At 40.2% G+C, this 13,443-nt stretch overlaps 1 protein-coding gene across 3 annotated transcripts in view; it reads left to right on the top strand.

Moving 5' to 3' along the window:
• The window catches only part of UBE4B (ubiquitination factor E4B), a 110,364-nt gene that overhangs the window by 58,938 nt on the left and 37,983 nt on the right, over nt 1–13,443 (top strand). For all 3 annotated transcript variants that reach the window (XM_061184999.1, XM_061184998.1, XM_061184997.1), the window contains 7 exons: nt 2,582–2,665; nt 5,252–5,308; nt 5,877–5,993; nt 6,092–6,190; nt 6,565–6,678; nt 8,531–8,729; nt 11,973–12,111. In XM_061184999.1, the coding sequence (XP_061040982.1) occupies nt 2,582–2,665; nt 5,252–5,308; nt 5,877–5,993; nt 6,092–6,190; nt 6,565–6,678; nt 8,531–8,729; nt 11,973–12,111 (809 nt within the window). The remainder of the gene's footprint in view (nt 1–2,581; nt 2,666–5,251; nt 5,309–5,876; nt 5,994–6,091; nt 6,191–6,564; nt 6,679–8,530; nt 8,730–11,972; nt 12,112–13,443) is intronic.

Here is a 13,443-nt window from a genome sequence, read left to right as displayed (position 1 = left end):
CTAGTTTTGGCGAACGGGGGCTACTCTTCATTGCGGTGCGCAGGCGTCTCATTGCAGTGGCTTCTCTTGTTGCGGAGCACAGGCTCCAGGCACGCGGGCTTCAGTAGTTGCAGCACACGGGCTTCAATAGTTGCAGCACGCGGGCTCAGTAGTTGTGGCTCACGGGCTCTAGAGCGCAGGCTCAGTAGTTGTGGCGCATGGGCTTAGTTGCTCCGCGGCATGTGGGATCTTCCTGGACCAGGGCTCGAACCCGTGTCCCCTGCATTGGCAGGCGGATTCTTAACCACTGCGCCACCAGGGAAATCCCTAATCTGTTTTTATACCTAATATTATTTTTAACTATTCATATTGAGGCCTTTGAATTCTCAGGAAGTGTGTTTTCAGCAGTTTTCAAAATATTAGTAAAAGAAGCATCCAGGAGTAAAAATCCCAGTCAGTGCTGTGTATTCTGTATTTGGAATTTGTCAACTGCTCATCTTAGATGATGGTCTTACTGACTTATAGGAATATTTTAGGCATTATAGTGAGCTTTTCTTCTCCAGAAAATTAAGTGAACTCTGATGAAAATATATAACTGTCTTGGAAGATTTAAGTGATACACTATATTATATGTGTAGTATACATAAAGTAGAATACTTCTACTCAAAAAGACATCACTTGAGGAACCAGAGTAGCTTTACCTGTATAAAAGCCTGGTGATCAGCTAAAGAAGTATGTTATGCCTATTTTATTCATAAAGAAACTTACATAGAGGCTATGAAATGACCTCTACGTGTTTTTAAAATTGAGATGAAATTCACATAATATAAAATTAACCATTTTATAATTCAGTGGCATTAGTACATTCACAGTGTGGTGCAACCACAACAGATCTGTTTATTTTTAATCACAGAATTCTGATCCCTTGCCTTTTCTTATGTGTCACCCTGTTTCCTCAAGAGAAATGATGAGTACAGTGGAGTTGCTGACCTGAAAAACTGCATTTTACCTTTTGTCTTAAGAATGTGGCAGATTTGAATTATTAAATCTTTTGACTGAAATTTCAGTCTTCCTTTAATTAAAGTTCGAGATGTTCGTAGAAAAATAAACAGCCATAAATAGTAGCTAGAATTTAGAATTGGAGATGAACACTTGGAGCATATTTTATCAGTGCTGGGAGGTATTTATTTGAAAATAAAATTATTTTAAAAATGTTAAGTCACACAAACAGTATAATGTTTGATATTTGAAAAGTATTATGTTTAGTAATGTTTTGTCTGCTTATAATTTAAACCCTACTTGCAAAAGAGGATAACTCTAAAGAAATTTTACTTTATAGCGTTCCTGAAAAAAATGCTTAAGAGATTTTTCTAGATGATCAATTGTGGAATTTATTTTTTGGTGATTCTGGAACTACTGTTTTTCCCTCAGTTGCAGTTTGGGCATTTCCCACCCCTACACCTAAGCATTTCCTCTCCATTTTTCGCTAGCTTACGAAAGCACATTACTTCTACCCTGATTGCTTGAGTTGCTAGAAGGATCTCTTCAAGAGCTGTGTTGATATCTCAAGACACTCCAATACACTTTGTCTTGCAGGGCACCTTTTTAATACTGTGCTCCTTAAATGACAAAGGTGCTCCATACAATGGGATGAAATTAGTAGGAAAGAGAATTTTTCAGGTTTTCTAGTAGCTTTTTAGAACACTCTCTTTTCAACTTGTTGGCGTTAAGACTGTCAGCTGTTGTTTACAACATTTTCAGCTTAATGTTATTAGTCTTGAATCCCAACCCACTCCCTAAATGTGCTGCTCGGTGAGTGCGCTGTGAAATTTAAACATGAGCTGTGCTGAGCAGATTCGGCAGTGTTCCTGTGCCCTGATATTAATGGTGAGCTTGTAAACGTAAATTTGAGTGCCCTTAGGCTCTGACATCAGGTTGTTGTATTAATCACACCATATATGGAGGTAAGGCATCCTGATGAAGTTTTCTTTTTCAATTTCAACATTTACCAGCCATCTCTTTGTTCTACATCATTAAGTTAAGATAATAATAATATCCATTATTGGTCTATTTTTTTTTGTTCTCTTCGAAGTAAACAAGGAAAGATGGAAAGAATTAAATGTAGGTGTAGGGGTGGCAACAAAAAATTTCTTAAAATGTTGATAGAATTGAGCAGATATTGGAACATTTAGTCCAGTTTCTTTACAGATTATAGGTGCTTGGTAATCAGAAACATATTCGTTGCTGTGATGTGCAGGTTAGATTAATTTATTTGATTAGAGCAAGGAGCCCTGGAGAGTCCTACAGCAGGCTCCACATTTGTGAGTTTCTGTTGAATCACGGGGAGTCTTGTCAGAATTTTAGGCTGCACCAAAACCTATTACTTTTGGAGAATTCAGCTGCCTTACTTTACGGTCAGCCTTGTGAAAGGACAAAGCAACACCCTGTGGCTGGATTCTAGGCTCCTGTGTATGCAAAACAGCTTTTCCTTGGGCAAGCAGTGCAAATGCCTGGACTTGCAGATTCGGCACTTTATTTGACATGCCTCCTGTTCTTAAATTTTCTTTAACTTATATTTCTGATTTTTTTTTTTTTCTTGTAGATCTTTATCCCTATTTTACAAGGCCTGGCTCTTGCTGCCAAAGAGTGCTCCCTCGATAGTGACTACTTTAAATACCCCCTCATGGTAAAACTTTGTTCTTTTCCTTGTAACACATTCAGTAGATGTTTTTCTTCCAGATGATTTTAACATACGCTTTTCTTTCAGGTCCATGATCAACCTTGTTTTCAAACTTAAAACATGAAATCATTGTGTTGGCCATGCAGAGTGTTTGGTGTGCAGTGAGATGCATCAGTGAAGACAGTTAGCAGCGCGGTACATATTTCACCATCCGAGCCCTAGACAGGAGTCAGTGATACAGTCATTAAAATGTACTTTGCCTTACTCTATAGCTTATGAAAACAATAATCATTGGTGGTCTCCTTCTTGATTGTCCTAGCAATGAGCATACCATATTTGGGGTGAAATTTTGTTAATTAAAAAAAACAAAAAAACAAAAAAAAGAACTGTGACAAATGCAAATAAAGAAGGCAGAGTTAGATTAAGAAAAGGAATACAATCTTGTCTTTATGTAGTGACTTTGCACAGAAAATTGCACAGTGCTTCTCTTGTTCATCTTCCCCGTTTCCTGAGGCTGTAAACTTCACTTCAGGCTTTACTTGGAAAACACAAATTTGCTCAGCTCCTCCAGGCACTTAGAGGAAGCATAAATTGTGGACAGAACTTTTGGCTATATTCTCACCAAGGGTCTTCAGAGTTGTGAAAATATTGGAACCAGAAAGAAAACAAGAGGCTGTTTTCTTCTCTGACCTTGCTTCTTTAAAATTTTGGGAGAAAAATACTTTGAAGTATTACTGAATATTTTTCATTCCGAAAGTATGAAGGAAAAATATCAAAACATGAAATTAGTTGACTGTGTATAAATACGACCTTGTGTAAATTGAAGCCTTGGTTAAATTGATATGTTTTGCTGCCCACGTTCCTTTTACTCAGTCTGCTAACTTGATTCCATCTTACCATTAATTCATTGCTTCCTGAGCGCCTCGAGTGTGACACACAGAGGACCCAGGAGCTCATGAGATAAGGTGCCTCTCCTCAAGGCAAAAATCAAGACCACAACGATACAGTCAGATAATTATAATCAGTGCAAACACAGAGGTGTATTTATCTGTTTCAGAAAATCAAAACGGAGCTAAAAGGCTAAATATTAAAGTTAAACATTAATTAATGTTTTAAACATTAAAACATTAAAGCCAGATAAATAGAAGGTGAAGCAGGAAGGCTTAGTTTTAAAAATAATTTTGAATGAATTTATGTCAGGGTTCTTCCTAGTGCACATGTTATTCCGGTTCCTAATGAAATTCTATTAATCCTTATGCATTGTTCTGTCTTTGGCACATAAAAGGAAGTGGAAAAATCTGATTATTTGAGTTCAGTGATGAAATCTCTTAGTGTACATTAATTATCACTGTATTATATAAATATTCCCTCCTGGAATTGTTGGCTTTTCTCTTGTGGTTTGAATTAGCTTGATGATTCAGTAAGGAGCTTTTAGTGTCAGATATCAACAAAGTGTTCTTCTGGGTCAAAAGACAAAGGCCTCCATTATGATAGACAATAGTTTTATTTTGTACCATTATTGATGCTTGTGCAGCAAAGGGAGTGCAGTGAGAGAAAGGGCAATAATTTAAGGCAGGAAGAGGAAGACCGTTGGAGCTAAAATCAGAAAGAAGCATGATTATCCTCTAGGTCAGTGGATCCCAACTTTGCCATACCTTGGAATCACCTGGGGACCTTTAGAAAGTACCTCTGCCTGGCTCTCCAACGCTGTGACTTAATTCGTTGAGGGTGTGGTGAGGGCGTGGCCTGGCATTGGGCTTTCAGAGGCTGCCCAGGTGATCCTAAGGTGCAGCTGAGTTTGGGAGCCCTGGTGCTGAGCAGGGAGAATGTTTCCTTCTCAGTGGCTCTCTGAGCCTCAGCGGCTTCTCAGATGTGTCAGTGCCTAAATGCATGGGCTCAAAAGCCTCCAGCAGCTGTTTTAGCAACTCCCATAGCAACATCCAAATCACAGAGGAAATTAAATTCACTGTTAAAATAGTGTTTGACTGTATTACCATGGCCATGGTAAACTCTGTTTATGTGCCTAAGAACTATATTTCCTGATTGTCTTAACTTGAGAACGATTGGAGCTCCAAAGGAAAACATTGAGGTTCTCAAAACACCAGGGATCTTGAAACCAAGGGATACTTTTAAATATATTTTGAATTTGGTCACTTATTAAATTTTAATTATTTATAGTCCTGTTTAATACAGGCAAGACTAGCCATCTAAAGTTTATGAACCATATCTTTTTGGTATAGAAAGATGTTAAATGAAAAAATCATTTATTGTAAGAATACACTCATTTACCTCTGTGTGTATATGTACAAAAATATGTCTAGAAAGCTCTTAGCCAAAATATCAATAGAGGTTATCTCTGAGGGTAAAGTTTATGAGTGACTTTTAGTTTCATTTTATATTTCTGTTTTGTCTGAAGTTTTTTTACAATGCACATGTACTAGTTTATTCATCAGAAAAGCAGTGAAGCTATTAGTGCTTTGTTGGGAATGCATACGTATTTATAGCAGCATTAAAGCTATGTCTTGATGTTACACATGGTGGTCAGTTTAGGATGAAATACATTTAAATGACCCTTTCTGATCTTGTTTCTAGGCTTTAGGTGAGCTCTGTGAAACCAAGTTTGGAAAGACACACCCTGTGTGCAATTTGGTAAGTGCCACCCGAATGGACTTGCACATTTTCAGTGAACATGTAACACAGAAGATATTCCGTAAGTAACAGTATCTGAAAAATGTCTCTTGGAGGACATTGAGATGCAGATGTGAGTAATACACGTGGGTGGCTCTCAACTGTTACATTGTTGTCACCTACATTATTTCCGGAAATGACATTATTCACTTTCTTTTGTGATTTTCGGGGGATAAGTATTGTACAGCTAGCATAACAGGTCCTATTGGAAACGTTTCCTTGAGTCCTTTGGTAGTATAGGAATAGTTCGTTTGCATGATATCAAATATTATCATGAAACATAGAAATTAAAAGTATATCTTGTAAAAATGTAGAGGACCCGGAGGGCTTTCCTCCATCTGAAATGAGAAGAAGCAGACAGGGATCCTAGCATATTTGTGACCTGGTGGTTTTGGATGTTAAGTGTCAGCCATTTTGCTGGTGGCTAAGAACCAGCTGAACAGGTCGGCTGCTGAGAATTCTTTTTGTCTCATTTTTACCTCACTTGCTGATTTAGCAGCTTGACTTGCCTCTTCTGTTTTTTGCCTAGGTTGCCTCTTTGCCTTTGTGGTTGCCTAAATCCTTAAGCCCTGGCTCCGGGCGGGAGCTGCAGAGACTCTCGTATTTGGGGGCTTTCTTTAGCTTCTCAGTCTTTGCAGAAGATGATGTAAGTACAGCGGCCTTTTGCACTCTGCTGCTCTTATGTTCAGATTCTTCCCCAAATGTACATTATATGTTGATTGAACTTTTGCTTTCTCTTTCCAGGCAAAAGTGGTTGAAAAATATTTCTCAGGGCCTGCCATTACCCTGGAAAACACTCGTGTGGTGAGCCAATCACTGCAGCATTACTTGGAGCTGGGAAGGGTAGGTGTTGAGAAAATGAATCCAGAGGATGAATGTGTTTTCAGTTCTGAAAGTTAAAAGCAGCACAATTAGAGGCTCATTGTAGTGTGATTAAGGTAATTTTGGCCCCTATCCTGGAAAGGAAATAGCAAAGGCTATTTTATTAAAACTATAACTACTCCCCTCTTCCACTCCACGTTCTGCTTTCATGCTGATCATCTTGATACAGTTGAATACAGACTTTGCTTCTATCCTTGTAGTCAGGCTCTTCTAAAATGAGTGGACGTGGGAGAGGAGAAAACGTGGGAAGGAGTTTAGCTTTTTGTAAAGTCAAAAAGGAAGAGTTTTTTAAACAAAGTTTTAATTTTTTTCTTCCCTTACAAAATAAATTTCAGCAAGAGCTTTTCAAGATTCTGCATAGTATTTTGTTAAACGGAGAAACCCGTGAGGCTGCTCTTGGTTACATGGCAGCTGTCGTCAATGCCAATATGAAGAAAGCACAGATGCAGGTAGGATTCCTGAAGACTGCTTTTACTTATTCATTAAATTCATTCATCTAACTCATATTTATTCAGAACCTACCAGACATTGTGCTAGGAAATGGAGATACAGTGTTGAACAAGATAGACAAGCTTCCTGCCTTTGTGGAGCTTATGTTCTATAGGGTAGATGAGTAGACATGTAAATGTATAATTCTAGAATCGATGAAGCCAGTGAAGCAAGGTAGAGGACTTGAAAGTAACCGTGGAGACACCAGAAGGAAGGCATGGGAGTGTCCAAGGAGGAGACGTTTGATCAGAGACCTGGCTGATAAGAAAGAACCAGCCATCACAAGGCTGAGAAAAGAGCTTTCTAGATACGTGTGAAGCACGAAGGTGGGAATGAACCAGCTTTGGAACGAGCCCCACGTGCAGGCTTTCGTGGCTGGAGGACAGTGAACAGGAAGGGAACCGGCGGGTCATGGGCTGGAGGGGTGGGCAGAGGCTCCATCAGGTTGAGCTGATGTTGTAAGAAGTGTCACGAGGAGCCACTGGAGGGTTTTCGGGAAGGAAATCACCAAGTCTGCTGTGTGGAGGACGGGCTAACGGGAGGAGGGGGTACAGGGGCCAACCCGAGGAGACCAGGTACAAGGTGCAGTGTTCCTGATGAGGGAGGCTGGTGGCTGGGACCACTTTACCGGCATGGAGAAGTTAAAAGGGCATCCTTGCTGTATTATTATTATTAATCATAAATTTATTTATTTATTTATTTTTGGCTGCGTTGGGTCTTCGTCGCTATGCATGGGCTTTCTCTAGTTGCAGCGAGTGGGGACTGCTCTTCGTTGCGGTGCGCGGGCTTCTCACTGCGGTGGCTTCTCTTGTTGCGGAGCACGGCCTCCAGGCGCGCGGGCTCAGTAGTTGTGGCACACGGGCTTAGTTGCTCCGCGGCACGTGGGATCTTCCCGGACCAGGACTCAAACCTGTGTCCCCTGCATTGGCAGGCGGATTCTCAACCACTGCGCCACCAGGGAAGCTCCCTTGCTATATTATTAATGAGCGATGTGACATTTCTACTCAGAAGAAAAAGCAGAGAGAAGAGCATGGACCTGGTATTAGAATGCCTGGATTTCCAACTGGGGTTCCACTGTTTGCCAGCAGTGGGACGTAGACAGTTGCTTCTCTGTGCCTCCATTTCCTCGTTGCCAAGTGGGGATAATAATAGTACCTGACTCGTGGACTTAGTGTATGTAAAGCTGTGAGAATCATGCCCAGTACGTGGTGAGCACTCCACCGATGTTAACTATCTTTATTAGAATTGTGGTCTTTTTTTTTTTTTGGCCACACGGCTTACAGGATCCCCAACCAGGGATTGAACCCAGGCCCTGGGCAGTGAAAGCACGGCGTCCCAACCACTGGACCTCCAGGGAATTCCCGGAACTGTTGTATTCTTAAAGCAGGATTATGCTGTCACTGTCAGCCAGAGAAGCTGTTAGTCAAGTGGTAGCAGTGAAACGAGTTGTTCCGATGCTTTTGAGGGGAAATAAAGAAGAGAAAGGAAATAGCATTTATTGCGTTTCTGCTTACTGATTTTGAGGATCTTAGGCAAATCTCTTAAATTCTCTGAGCCTTAGTTTCCTCCTCTGTAAAATGTGAATAACAGTATCATTCAATTCTAAGGGCTACTGTGGAGATTCAGTGAGAGAAAACCCTTCACGTATGGTTAACACTCAACAAACAAATCGCACCTGCCAGTAGAGTGACAATGGTGATGCTACAGGTGTCCCCTCGCTGACTTCAGGATGAAAGTTTGCTCTCCTTTCTTGTACACTTGTGCCAAAATTTCTGTTCAGATCATGATTTTAAATACTTTTCTCTTTCACAGACGGATGATAGATTGGTATCTACAGACGGATTGATGCTGAATTTCCTTTGGGTGCTGCAGCAGCTAAGCACAAAGATCAAGTTAGAGACGGTCGACCCCACGTACATATTCCACCCGAGGTGTCGGATTACTCTTCCCAGCGATGAGACGAGAGTGAATGCAACGATGGAGGACGTGAATGACTGGCTGACTGAACTTTGTGAGTGACACGTTCATTGTTAGGTCGTTAAAAGCTGCCCTTCTTTTATTATTTTTTTTTGGCTGCGCTGCGTGGCACCTGCGATCTTAGTTCCCAGACCAGGGATCTAACCCATGCCCCCTGCATTGGAAGCATAGAGTGGTAACCACTGGACCACCGGGGAAGCGGTTCTTCTATTTTCTTTTAATTACAAAAAGTAGAATAGATATGCATTCTAACAGAAGGATCCATTTGGACTCAGCATCATCCCACAGTTTGAATCTGACACCAGCTACAGCGTCCCTGTCTGTCACCTCCCAGCGTCCCACCCCCATCCCTGGGGCTCCCTCTTGCCCTTGTTCCTGTTCTCCATCATCAGTGCCAGTTTTCATTGACTCCTCTCCCCCTAAAGCGGCTACATCAGACTGTTATGGGATTATCAGGAAGAGAACTTTAATAAACATCTTAATAGCAACTCTACTGTCTTACTCGTTAAATATAAGGAGACTGAGGCTCCAGAAGGTGCCCAGCTCACCTAGCCTGTCAATCAGCAAGTTGCAACTGCTGCTCAGGCGTGCTGAGCCGAGCCCAGGGCTCTCTCTGCTCCACCACACTCCCTGATCTGGGTCCATCCTTCCAGGTGTTTAGTTCGGTTCCACTTTTTCTTACTTGTCAGTAGTGAGGGAAGCAATCTAATTCTTTAGAGAATTTCTGTTTCTCTCAGGTGACCTGATTTCTGATAAGCCAGGCAAACTCCAGAATTAGGATCTGGGCTCCTGGGGTCAGGCCAGCCAGGGTTGGGGGTAGTTAGAGGGTTTGTGGAGAAGGTCAAGGGGGTCCCCTAAAGAACAGGCTGCCCAGAGGACGGCTGGAGCTAAGGAAGACGCTTTCTGAGGAAGGCCCCTTCCAGAGGGAGGGCCTGTAGGAGAGAGGAAGAAGAGAGCCTACCCTGCTTGACCACAGCTGCTTTCCTGGCTAAACACAGTCGTGACAGAGAGGTCCAGAGGGGCAGAGGGAGAGAATGCAAAGGAGTATAGATGGAGAAGACAGAAGAGAAGGCAAGACACAGGCAAAGGGAAGCTTGTGACAAATAAAATGTATCTGAGAGACCGGTGATCAGGAAAACAGAAAAGTAGAAATGCAAGAGAAATGGGTACATATTTTATGTTGCAAAATACTGGCTTTGAAAGTGATTCCTGAGTGAAGAAAAAAAATGACTTTCTACTTTTCCATTTCTTTGTTTTGGTACAATCCCTAAGAATCTGTCAATACTGGGAATGCTATTCATTCACCCAAGTGAGCCACATCCAGCTTATGTGGAGGGGTGGTTCTCAGCTGCCCCAGGTGAGAAGTTAGAGTTTACAGAGTCTAGGAAAAAAAAAATTTATTTTGTTTGGATGCTAATGACTCCTCACAAATTGTTACTACCTCTCTAGAAAGTACATTTATGAGCTAGAGATATGCAATAAAAATTAATACAGTAAAAAAGTTCTTTTTTGGATTAGCCAACATCAAATAGATACGTAGAACAAATGGGAGGAAATGTACTGTTCTGCGTTTAAATATATATGTGTATACAATAGAAATGATAGCAATGACTTAGTTATTATGTAAATTTTATATATGCCAATTAAAATTCTCATGAAATCTCTCATAGATCTTGATGAATTGATGGAATAAAAATACGAATATTTTGAAGGTGTTAAGATTATGGATCTTTTTCTCTATATTATAAAGCATGTTATTAAAGCAACTATACTTCAATTTAAAAAATTTTAAAAAACATGTTACTTAATGACAAACATAAAAACCATATGACATTTAGTTTTAAACATTATAAAATTATTCATGGAGTAATGTAGAGATTCCATCCTTCCCTGGCATGAAAAAGCCGAACAGAGGATTTGACCCAGCCATAAAAGAAATTTTTAATGATTTAAGAAATGGAGAATATCATCAGAGACAATATATATATATCTTAATATATAAACATACTTTTTATAGAGAGAGACAAAATGAATATGTAAAATAAAAGAATGGGAGAAAATATGTGTCACATAATTGATAAAATCATATTCAAAATGCAGAACTGTTATAAATGTGTAAGACCAAAATTAAATTCTACCAAGAAACAGTTATCTTTTGTTTGGGGGAAAAAAATATAAGCAGTATATGTCAAATAAAATATACTTATTTTGTAGGGAAAAATATACATATTTGTAGGAATTAGATACAAATTGAAAGAAATTCAAGTTAACATTCTGTAATTATAAATTATTCAAAAACAGAGTGATAAGATAGAATATAAGTTTGTAAATAAATAGATGGCATTTTATCAATTAATTTAGTCTATCTAAAGTGAATTCTGGTGATTCATAACAAAAAACTGTAATACTGTCTTTCTCAATAATTCCACTTCCCAGAATATGCTCCCAAAGCTGGCAAGGGAGAGGGAGTGAGGGAGTAACTTGTCGTACATAGATCCTCCCAGCACTGTTTCTAATAGAGAAAAATTAGAAACAACAATATGTCCAACAGTAGGGAAATGGCTATGGAATCTGTAGCTTATTTACATAATCTAATACCATTTTGAGGTTTAACAATGATGTTTGAATAATAGAAATGATTCTATAAAATACACCAGGAAGACACATCACCGAAGATTGTTGGTGTACATCTGTATAAACATTTAATTAGATGGAGCAGAGTACCTGATCATAAATGGAGCTCAGAGGAATTCTGTTTTTCTTATAACATTACCTAAGCCTAATTTTTTTTAATAAGTTTATTTATTTATTTATTTATTTTGGCTGCGTTGGGTCTTCACTGCCGCGCACGGGCTTTCTCTAGTTGCGACGAGCGGGGGCTAATCTTCCTTGCAGTGCGCGGGCTTCTCACTGCAGTGGCTTCTCTTGTTGCGGAGCACGGGCTGTAGGCGCGCAGGCTTCAGTAGTTGTGGCACGTGGGCTCAGTAGTTGTGGCTTGCGGTCTCTGGAGCACAGGCTCAGTAGTTGTGGCACACGAGCTTAGTTGCTCCGCGGCATGTGGGATATTCCTGGACCAGGGATCGAACCCGTGTCCCCTGCCTTGGCAGGCGGATTCTTAACCACTGCACCACCAGGGAAGTCCCATTAAGTCTAATTTTTTAAAAGTGTCCTTAAACTTCTTGAAAATTCAAGTGTAATTTTGTCTTCTTAATTGTGCTTTTCCTCTGATATAGTCATGTGATAGATTTTATTTCAGGGATTTTGTTCTTTTTCCTAGATGGAGATCAACCGCCGTTTTCTGAGCCGAAATTCCCTACGGAATGCTTCTTTCTTACCCTGCATGCCCACCATCTCTCAATTCTGCCGGGTTGCCGACGCTACATCCGCAGGCTCCGGGCCATCCGGGAGCTCAACAGGTATGTGCGTGATGCCATGTCCTGAGGTTGCCTGAGTCACCACTTGTTCTCACAAGCAGGCATTTCCCTTGTGACCAGTAGATTTGAATGTGAGGGGTACATATGGTACAGTATACCATCTGCCTCTGCTACTACATCCATGTTCCTTGATTGGCCAGAGTTCTTTACATGGTGAAGTGACCCAAACTTTGATTTCTAGAGTTCTCAACCCTTGGTATGTGGTTGAGACTTCCATTAACTTTTTCCACTGGGCACCATATTATCAGGAGGCACTTTAAAGGATTTCTTGGGTTCCAGACATACCCCTCTTTCCCTGGACTGTGAAACAGTAACTCTGGTTTCCCTTAATAAACAAGATCATTTACTCCCACCAACATGTAATTCACTTTTTTTGCACATTGTCCTGTGGCATAAGAAGTCTAAAAGGGCCAGATAGTAGCCTCAGTTTCCTATTCATTAGCACCATTGTTGTTTTTCTTAATCTAAGCATTTCTCCCCATGTACCAGCACCTGCAAACAAAGGTCACAGGAATAGGAGGCAAACATTTTTTTGAACAGGTCATCTGGAATAATAATGGAGTAGCCACTTACACCATTTGGTCCAGGAGTGGTGTAGTCTGGGTATGATAGAAAGTGTGTCATATCTATATCTGCCTTGAATTAAAATAGAATCAATCACTTAATAATTCTAATAATTGCCTGGTAGATTTCTTAATATTGTTTTTTCTACATGTAATCATGTTGTCTGTAAATGATGACAGTTTTCTTTCTTTCTCATAATTTCTTTTTCATGCCTTACTGCCCTGGCTACAATTTCTACTGCAGTCTTGAGTAGAAGTATTGATAACTTTATTAAAATTTCTTTTTTATTCCAGTTAATGGGGGGTAGTTTTTTAGACATCCTCTATTATCAGATTAAGGAAATTCCCTTTTAGGTGATTATTTTCTACAAGTTTTTTGTTCTCAACAGGAGTTGAATTTTATTAAAATCTTTTTCCATCTCTGTTGAGGAGATCAGATTTTTTTTCCCCTTTATTCTATTAATATGGTTGAATTACATCAATTGGCTTTCTGATATCAAACCAATCTTACATTCGTTTTTTTTTAATATTATTATTGTATTTATTTTATTCTTGGCTGCGTTGGGTCTTAGTTGCGGCACGTGGGATCTTTGTTGAGGCATGCAGGATATTTTGTTGCAGTTCCTGGGCTTCCCTCTAGTTGTGGCGTGCAGGTTTTCTCTCTGTAGTTGTGGCGCGCAGGCTCCAGAGTGTGTGGGCTCTCTAGTTCAGGCATGCAGGCTCAGTAGTTGTGGCACACAGGCTTAGTTGC

This window comes from Eubalaena glacialis, chromosome 3 (assembly GCF_028564815.1).
Source record: "Eubalaena glacialis isolate mEubGla1 chromosome 3, mEubGla1.1.hap2.+ XY, whole genome shotgun sequence".
NCBI classification, from domain to species: domain Eukaryota; kingdom Metazoa; phylum Chordata; class Mammalia; order Artiodactyla; family Balaenidae; genus Eubalaena; species Eubalaena glacialis.
Note: the sequence above shows the minus strand (reverse complement) of the source record. Positions and strands in the feature narration are given on the sequence as shown.